Raw genomic sequence first — 10,407 nt, forward strand, 5'->3', positions numbered from 1 at the left:
CCGACAAGTTATTTTTTTTTTATTTTTTTGAACCAATAACAACATATAAGGATAATGGAAAAAAACGAAACTTCAAAAAAAAAAATTTTAAGTTAAAAATAGTTTTTTAGAAGTTTTTAGGAGTTTTTAAGTTTTCTCTTTAAGAGAAGTTTTCGCTATAACCCACCCCTATATATATATATACACACACACATACATACACGGGTGAGATCAAGTGAAAACTCCTCTTATAGAGGAAACTTAAAAACTCCTAAAAAAACTATTTTTAACTTTTTTTTTAAATTTCTTTTGAAGTTTCTTTTTTTTTCATTATTCTTATATGTTGTTATCGGTTCCAAAAAAAAAAACAAACCTTGTCGCTAACCTCGTCGGTGTAGTGCGCATATGTAATAGTGTACATTGCAAATATACAAAAGTGTTGTTGTATTGCATAGAATACAACACTATTGCACATATTTGATACACACTATTGTATATATGCAATATAAGACTAATACGCACATTGAATACACATTAGTACGTATGTGTAATACAACATTAACGCACATGTGCAATACATCGACTTTTATTTTATTATTATTTTTTTTTCATATAATACAACACTACTACACATATACAATACACAAATATTGAATATATGCCATTAAATACTATTAAACTTAAAAATACACAGTAATACACAAGTGTAATACAACGGTATCGCACAGTAATACGTATGTGCATTACAGCGGGTTTTTTTAATTATTTTTATTTTTATTTTTTTTATATATTTTTCGAGCAAAGGGTAAGATATTATAAGAATAATGGCAAAAACATAATTTTTAAAATATTTTTTTATTTTTAATTAAAAATAATTTTATAGAAGTTTTTAAGTTTTCTCTCTAAAGATGAGTTTTCTCTTGATTCTCTCCCTATACATATATATATATATATATATGTATATATATATATATATATGTGTGTATATATATATATATATATATACCCACACACACACAAAACCGAAAATTTCGAAATGGGTCGTGTTTTCGGGTTTGAAAAGTAATAAATGTTAGAACCAGCCATTAAGCGCCCAGAAAACAGCATAAGATTTCAGGAAAATATTCCCCGGAGGAGATGAATATTTGCCAGAAATCTCAAAGAAAACAAGAAGAGAGAAGATGGATGGAGTAGGGAAATAATGAAGGGGACTCCTCCTTATATACATATCGCAATTAATACGATGGAGGGATTTCGAGGAGGGACAGACTGGGGCCCAATCAGAAGACGCCACGTACAGGAAGTAAATTAGCAGGTGTTCTACAGCTGGGCGCGTCACCAGGATTCTCGCCCACATGCCTGACACAGATGAAAAGGTCGCCTGCAGAACGTAACCGCCATCCCACTCTCCCTTATATTTTCCATCAATAATTTTGAATCTTCCAGCCTACCTCTACGTGGAAACCTAACTAAACATGTGAAGATTCATCAAAACACACAAAGTGTAACCCGCTAAAAGGGCTTCCGCTTACGGAAGGTTTCCAATAATCTCCCGCCAAAAGGGCTTCCACCTACGGAAGGTTTTCAATAACCTCCCGCTAAAAAGGCTTCCTCCTACGGAAGGTTTTCAATAACTGTCCGCCAAAATGGCTCCCTCCGAAAGAAGGTTGTCAATAACCCCCCGTTAAAAAAGGCTCCCGCCAAAGGAAGGTTTTCCATAACCTCCCGCCAATAACGCTCCCGCCAAGGGAAGGCTTTCAATAACCTTCCACCAATAGGACTTCCGCCTAAAGAAAATGCACATCACCTTATAGGCTACTACCTGAAAGAAAGTTTCAGTTACCTTCACCAACAGCACGTCTCGGGCAAAAAAGAGGTTCTACCCACAGGGGAAAATAGCGGGAGAAACCTCAGGGATAGCTCGCATCACCTCGTCAGTCCATAATTCCTCCTAATGCTATTGCATGAGAGAAACAATGGATTGGGGGGGGGGGAGAGAGATTGAAGAGGTAGGGTGCTAAACACACCTAAGAGCCAAATCGCTACTTTAGGCGTTGGGTTACATCATGTCAAGCGCTAAGCATTCCTTGACACATCCTGAAATATAACGTCAAAGATCTTCATAAGTATGGTACAAACAGGAAGTATCTTAATGAAAGGGACGCCTAACCAATAAAGGAATAACACTCCAATCTGGTTATAAATACGACTCACACCTCAATGGTAAAAGGATCCAAACTTTGTAGCGAGAACACTCACTAGTGCCCGCGATAGCCAACATCTATTATTTACTCAATCCCGTGTACTGATTTTCACGTCGGAGGGTGGTTACAAAAAGCCCCCCCCCCCCCTCCTTCTCGTAACGAGCTCACGGTGTTCTGTTTTGCAAATGCCTATACTCAGATTGGCCCTCGTGGGAAATACTAGACCTCAACTTAAGGACTAAGCTATTAGACCGAGGGTTGAACTACTGTTTCTTTAACTTACATGCCAATGACTGCCTCTCTAGTGACTATCTTTCTCGTCAAGATGTCATGTTTTATGTTATGGTTCTCATGACAAGAATATGAAAGTTGTAAACAGATGCGGTTTTGTCATTATTCCTAATGGTTTTCAAATTTGCAACGTTAGCTTGGTGGTCTTTTGATGTGTGCTTGAAGGTTAAGACGTCCTTTGCTATTATCCTTGTAAACACGTTAAACCAATCGAATTAATAGTATAATCAAACAAATTCACAAGTTCAAGCTGAAACCAACCACGTTTAAACAACTACCACACATAAAAGATACGTATACATTCGTGTCGTATCATAGAGTCACCACTTACTAGATGACAGGCAGGCACAGATTGTGAGATCAAAAAATATGAAGAGTTAAAAGTCAACAATACTTAAAGCATCAAGCACACTCAAAGTCACAGAATGCGATGACTTGTCTACATCTATTAGTATTAGCAACAAATCGTTGTAGACCCTGATTCCTCTCCAGCAAGGAAAACACACATTGTTGACACCAATTCAAGTTACAAGTTTACAAACATAACTACTTTACAATCATCCACTGCAAATTTCGCATATTAGCAGCACCATAAGACAACTGTTTCAGACTACTATATATATATATATATATATATGTGGAATGACACTATCATCTTCATTTTGCGTCATCAGCTGCTGCTGTTGAGGGTACTGATTCCACAACAGGCGGTATACAATCCACTTTGTACCTAAGAGCCTGATTCAAACATTCAAAAATACGATGAGCACATGAACAGGGGCGGAACCACAACGGGCCTGTAGCCTTGTTGCCTTCCTTTACTTTGACCCTTTCAAAGCATTATCGGTAGAAATAGAGAAAATTTGTAAACAAAATTTCTTTGTTAATATTTTAACTTGATATGAAAAAGTTAGTGTATTGTTTGCCCAGTATTCTACATCCATTTATTCAGTATAATGTTTTATTGGGTTTCCTTTTTAATATTTGGATGTCATGTTTTTATAGTATAGAGACATCCTTTTCTTTTTCTTTTTTTTTTAACTACTGAATTACTATATTATTTATCAAATCTTCTAAAAACCAATTAAAGCAACGTTAAAGAAGTCGACAATCGTTCTTGTGCACGTAGTACATCGATTAAAGAAAAATATTGACTTATATAAAAACAAATTTTGATTCCGACGGACCCTCCACTTGAAATTTTCTAGCTCGACCACTGCACATGAATGCTTTCCATACTAAAAAGGAAAAGGCATATTGAAGTACAACTGTACAAAGCACTGTGTTTCATACCCATTTGTTTTAGGCCGCAAACATTTCCAAAAGAAAATGAAAAAAAAAAATACATAAGTTTGGTGTATTTGATCTTGAAAACTTTATATGTTGGCATATATGTGCTGACTCATAGATTTTTATTCATTTGATCATCTTATTGAGCAGTATTTCTATGATACTGCAAACTTGTTAAAGATATGAATTTAAACATTCTAACAGGTTGCGCTGAGATATGCATCCGATTACCCTCTATCAGAGGTCTCAGGTTCGAAACCATCTTCCTTTGGTTATTGCTGGGGCCCTGTGAGTTTTCCCTTACAGGTTCACACGATTACCCAAAAACAGATAAATTTTTGAGAATGAATTCCAAACCAAACTTCTGCTCAACAAATGCCGTTTTAATTAAGGTTTTTGCTACTTTAAATAGCTTATGGCACATGAATATTCATTATTAGCAGCTATTTATATGGATATAAATATTGTAGTCTTTAGATTTGATTTAATAAGATTCCCTCATAGTAATTCATTCAGTTAAAAATGTAATAACTTTTAAAGTAGCAATTACCAACCTTTTTGAAGAATGTGGAGTATGAATTGTCCCATAAGAGTTTGTAATTGCCAGCCATGACTGTGCAGAAGTTACCCTGTAAAACACATTTACTGCAGTCAGTTTACTGCTCTGAATTCAAAGAAAATCTTGCAACAAGATGCTACTCACTTGGTCAGACTCGTACCGCCGGTAGGGCAAGATAAGCTACATGACACAAAAATAAGTTAGTCAGTAGGTGGCAAACACAGGCCAGTTCAGGTACCGCCACAAACACTTTCTTTATTATTATATTAATCTTATTTTTTTAATAAAAAATACAAAGGTTCCCAAATTGTAGCATTGTACTTACTGTCTTGTATCCAGAAGAATCTGTGTGCTCCACAGAAAACCCAATGTCCTGTTACAAAAAAAAGATGCATTGTATATAATCAGATCCAAAGTAAACCGAATTAGATAATCAGTTGCTTAAGGCTAGAGAAGTCACCCAAACCTAGACCTGGAAAAACGTGTTTTTTTTCTTTTGTGTGTGTGTGTGGGGGGGGGAGGGGGGTGGTTCATGGGTTTTTTAGGAAAATACTATTTTGGTTCGGGCCTGAACGAGTTTCGATAAAATGGTGACGTGTCCAACGAGCCGTCTTAAAAATGATTCAAAGTAGAGGTGGCATTATTAGCCAAAAGACTAAACCTTGGGTCCGTTTGGGCCGGTGATAAGAAAATGATTCAAAGTAGATGTGACTACAAGTCACAATACTCACTTAAGAAGAATGCAAGAAAGCTCAACAAATTCATCATCATCGTACTCGGTATATCCCACCAATAGCAAAGCTATGGTAGGGTCTGAGGAGGGTAAGATGTAGACAGCCTTACCTCTACCCCATATAAATAGAGAGGCTGCTTCCGGTGAGACCCCCGGCTCGATAGTAGTTTTGCATCAAGCCTAGGACATAAGGCACATAACACTCAACCATCGGCACACCGGTCGATTGGTGCATGTACCCTTGGCTTTCGGCTATCAACGCCACCACATGATGACTGATTAACCTTCCGCCACTTTTAACGTTATTTTCACGAAATTAGTAAAATAACGGTAAAATTAGTGCAATTTCACTTTTGCCCACCCAAGGGTTCACACATATACATTATATGCGCGCACCGCAAGCAAGGCGTAAAGCTCAAACAAATTAAGAATATAAAAAAAAGAAGTATAAAATATGATGGCTTAAAGATTTAAAAGAAATACAGAAGGAAAAAAGAAACAAGAACTTAAGTACACACCATATGAACTAATGCAGTACTAAAATTAAGAATTGTTTGCATACGAAAATCTAAACAACATCACGCGTAGCAAACAGAAGAAAGGTAAAAATTTACATTAGGAACTCGGCAAAGATATGAGATGTACCGTGCTTATTTTCCCTTGTAAAATAGAGAAATCCCATGCAATGTATGAATTTACCGTGTCGACGGTCAGTGAAACCTAAACATAAAGCACACAGTGTTCATTACCAAGTTAAAAATATGCGGTAAAAAAAAACATATTAGGCTTTGTAACCAAGTCAACAATATCGCCTTATATTCCACCCTTTTACCAACATGGCGAGAGTGGAAAAAGAAACCCATCTAAATTTTTCCAAAGTCTAACTTGATGCAGACATAAACCAGTTGACTTAAAAATCGTTTTGACCCTTTGTCCAACCCGATGATCTAGTTGCAGAACTATTAAACATGCAAGTATATGGCAAAGCACACCTCGTGAGTTTTCCCTGCAGCAACATTTGTTTCACTGTACCCGTTATTTTTACTGCAAATCAGATTAAGAGCTATTAGTTTGTTGCCCAAATTATATTTACAAAGAAACTGTTCCGTCATTCACAATTAAAAAAAAATGTATGCACATACTTTCCTTCTAATGCACCAGCTTCCTCTGCAGTAACAAAGAATGGAGAATTTGCAACAACCTCCCTGTTAAACAAATTTTTATAGTGTAAGTAAATATTAATTATCAATGTGCCTATCCACACGGAGTCATAATACAAAAGCAACAGTACCCGATGAATGTAAGAAATCTTTCTAACTCAGAAACATATACTTGAGCAGCCTCTTCTAACACGGATATCTGATCCTTTGGCCTATTTCCAAAAGCAGCCAAGAAAAAGAAAACCAAATCATGGGTATGTCATAAAACTAAGCATCGCGGCTTGCATTTTAATAAAACAAAAGTTGTTCAACACTAACATTTTAATATCCTCAAAGCGCCACCATGACAAAGAAAGAAAAAGCCGAATATTGACAGCCATTTTGGTCAAAGCATACAAAGGTGGTCCATAACGTTGTCTCTGTTCCTCCATGGGTCTAAATATCATCACAATTCAGAAAAAGTTTGATACCGTGTTGGTCCTCAAATGTAGACCAGGTAAGAAAACAAGTTGTATTATTATATATAACAAAATTTCACAAGTGAAATGAAAACGATATAGTTCAGTAATAGTATTTTTTTCTTGAACAAAAATGATTTACAAGGCTTTAGCCATAAAACTGACTTTTTTCACCGGTTCACTTTTGAGCTTTTACTTGTTTTACCTGTTTAACCCAATTGAGATAAAACACAACGGCCCATTTATTAACATAGCTAGATCTAATTTGAATGGTGACTACTCTTGAGGAAAAGAAAAATACCCATGATCATCATTTATCTGTCGAATAAAATCCAGTAGAACCTGAAACAAGTAAACGAGAACAGATCATATATTATAGTTATGAATGCATCCATCTAAAAGACTAAAACACCTTGCTTAAAAACGCAAGGTCAATTAACTTATCAAAACTAGCTGCAAAACAAACCAGAAATAAAAAACTATGAAAAATATGAACCAATGTATACCTGTGGTACTCCCACTAAATATTTCACTAGCGTCTTGTAGACACCTGTTGCAGAACCAAGCTGAGATAATGTTCTTCGTCTGTAATACACAAAAGAGAAAATAGCTTAAAAGAAAAAGGGCCGAAAGCCACAAAAGTGCACTGTAAAACACAAAATCTACTAGATTAGGAACAAGGTATTGTTTTCTATAATAACAAGATAATATTACCTTTCCATTTGTTGCTTCCAAAGGAGAGCATATCGTTCACGTATGGTCCCACCAGAGTTTACTAGAGCATCAACTTCAGCTTGTTTATTTCTCTCTGACCTTTCTCTTTGTTGTCTAATTAATGTACCGCGAAAATCTTGCGGCATGTACGTCATAACTACATATAAAAATAAATTCAAAAGTCAAAAATGTCATGTAAATAATCAAATTATTTTTCACTTATAATATATAACTTACCTGTGTTGAAGATATTGTTAGAATTTTTGGATTGGAAGGATTCCACAACCTTCAATGAGCCTTCAAACTTATCTCTTAACTGTCTAAGAACTCGAGTCAGCTCGACATCTTCTGGTGTGGACTGTTGAAGCTGCCAGCACCAACAAACTATAAATTTAGTTTAAGGATGTTAATAAATGCAGCTTAAATGACATGATAATGTTTTTCTAACACTTGAAACATGCATATTCAACACCGGACTTCATAACCATGCAACTATTGCACTTATCGAAATGGTGTATTCTTTTTATAAAGTGCATAAAATATCATATTAGTTGAATAACAATCTGATAATCTAAAACGTTTTGTGCCACACGTTGGAGCATTTGAGTTATTTCCTTTAAGCGTTCTATGCACGGAGATGAGCATGTATAGGATTTCGTAAAAGTAATAAATATTAATAAGGTTATGTTAAAAAGTAAGACAATATGCTTAAAATCTCACGGTTTTTGGCCAGTGAGAGATTTCAAGCAAGAAGATGATTTCTTCAATCTGCTCCCGGTTCTTCCACATGTTCTCGTCCATTTTGTGTGGCGGTTGGGATTCTGCTTCTTGCAACAACAATCTTTGCCCTGAAGAAACATATTCATTTATAAATTTGTCTGTAAAAACACATGGAGTATTGACTAATCATATCATAATAACCAGAAACCCGCTTTAATCATAAGCTTGGGTTTACTTGAACCAACGGGTCAGTCAACATTGGTGAAAACTGGGAGATATCATTCAAGAGCACGTAACTGGTCGATTACTCTTTTTATTAATGGAATACCACCGAAGACAATGAGTGAAAAGAAAACAAACAAACATATAGAAAGAACCCAAATTCCTGAATTTGTAAGTTGAGCCTTTAACTTAGCATCAGCAGCCCTTGAGATGGTGAAAAAAAAGTGAGTACCTTGGGGGAGAGGAGAAGAAGGGTGATTGAGGAGGTGTTTGGAGAGGTTGTAAAGATGATGGGTGAGAGCAGAGACGTCAGAGGAGATGGGGGGGAATGGGTACTTGTCGTAGTAAGAGGAAAGGAAAGCCCTGGTGATTGGGACCAGGCCATTCGTCGAAGCCATCGATCACCTGATTTTGATTTATTCAGATCCAAAGAAGAAGAAGAAGAATGTTCAATTATGCGGCGGACGGATGGATGGATGGATGGATATCACCGACTTTCTTTACCCACGACGCCGTCTTTACTTCCCCTCCTCTCTTCTCTTCCCTTTTACCTTATTATTATTATTATTATTAAAAACAAATTTACACTTTTCATCCTTTATTAATTAATTAATATTAATATTCCTTCATTACAATCATCACCTCTATATTAGGGGAGATTTTTAACTATAACCGAACCGGCTCTCTATGACACGAGTCGAGCTGAGTCAAGCCAAACTGTTGGGTTCAAGCTTGAGCTTGAAGTTAAACGACATAGCCTGATTTGAGTTCGAACTTCAAGATAAATGACCCTTAGCTATTTAGCGAGATTTCTCTCTCTAAGAGATAGGTTGAAGATAATGGAATCAAGTGGAGGTGTTGGCAAGATTAAAAGAAATAGGTTTCCATGTTTAACTTTTTCCTTCAAAACTTTAGCTCCATCATACTTTGATAATTACTTTTCTCTTCTAAATAATTAAGTAAACTAATTTTAATTTAATATAAAACGAAACTTAGGATATTACATTGTGCATTGAATATTTTCGCAATGCCAAACACTTCATATAACTGTAGCATGCACCAAAAGTGCTCTCCATGAAATAAATAGAAGTATTTAGATGGGTAATCTACACATTTGCTTTGCTAAATTCGATTAGTTTCGGTTAAATAGGTGAACTAGTTGGTCTAGTTATGGATGAGTGGTATATATGATTAGTGGCTTTTTCTAGCAGTTGTTTAGTTCTAGCGGTCCATGTGACAGTCTGACATCTTATCTTCTTTTTGTTCTATGTTGCTAGGCACTGCCAAGTTAGTCGGCTGGGAAGTTGCGAGTAATTGGTGTTGATACATGTTAGTACGTCTCGGTCTTTATTTTGTCTGTTAATGTAATGGTCTTAGATTATAGGGGGTTTAATGTAAATAGTCACATTCGCCTTTATTGTAAGGCATATTCATTGCCCCGTAATGAATATGTCACATTCGTACTAATGTAAGTCCCATTCGTTAACCCTGCTTAATGAATGGAACATAACGAATGAAGGTTATTCGCTATGTGTAATGTAACACGAATGAGATGTTTCATTCGTTAGTTTTTAATTTAACGAACGACCCATTCGTGAAGGCTATCTTAACGAATGAGGTCATCCCCTATATATACCCATGTAATCTATTTCTAAGGTAACAGTTCTGATTATTCCTTCTCAAGCCTCGTTACTCTGTCCAAATTTACTCTCAACACACACAGTTCACACACATAACGTAATCTAGCATAATCGTATAACTAATCGACGAATAACTCGATATCATCGTAAGATCTAGATCCAATCAGGCTCAATCAATTGGCCTAGACAGGGTGTACTTGTTGGGTCTTATGAAATGATTGAAATCTTCTCAACATCACTAGATTTGTCTAACTATGAAATCCGAGCAAAATAATGCACTTCGAGCATGAAGAATACTTCCTCGAGCAAGATATCCTATCTGAGTAGGATTATACTTAAAATATCTTCTAAGTGTTGTGTTCTAGCAACCTACACTTCGTCGAGCAAGGATGGTCTTATATAAAGTGTGGTTTACTACCGAGAAAACCCTTGATATT

The 10,407-nt window shown here is 36.0% G+C and overlaps 1 protein-coding gene across 1 annotated transcript; it reads right to left on the minus strand.

Annotated features, from left to right (window-relative positions):
* Window positions 1-3,097: 3,097 nt before the first annotated feature.
* On the minus strand, window positions 3,098-8,728 carry LOC143596651 (uncharacterized). The gene is made up of 15 exons (XM_077075366.1): window positions 8,563-8,728; window positions 8,109-8,236; window positions 7,626-7,755; window positions 7,389-7,545; window positions 7,181-7,259; window positions 6,976-7,016; window positions 6,535-6,651; window positions 6,348-6,428; window positions 6,199-6,261; window positions 6,049-6,100; window positions 5,702-5,776; window positions 4,649-4,696; window positions 4,468-4,503; window positions 4,319-4,393; window positions 3,098-3,212 (listed from the first exon to the last, which is right to left on the minus strand). Exons 1-15 carry the CDS (start codon window positions 8,726-8,728, stop codon window positions 3,132-3,134), a joined length of 1,329 nt encoding a protein of 442 aa, XP_076931481.1. The 3' UTR covers window positions 3,098-3,131.
* Between the last annotated feature and the right edge of the window lie 1,679 nt (window positions 8,729-10,407).

The sequence above is a fragment of the Bidens hawaiensis genome, unplaced genomic scaffold (genome assembly GCF_021521415.1).
Source record: "Bidens hawaiensis isolate Kalapana, Puna unplaced genomic scaffold, B.hawaiensis_p1.1 tig00046827_1, whole genome shotgun sequence".
Classification (NCBI taxonomy): domain Eukaryota; kingdom Viridiplantae; phylum Streptophyta; class Magnoliopsida; order Asterales; family Asteraceae; genus Bidens; species Bidens hawaiensis.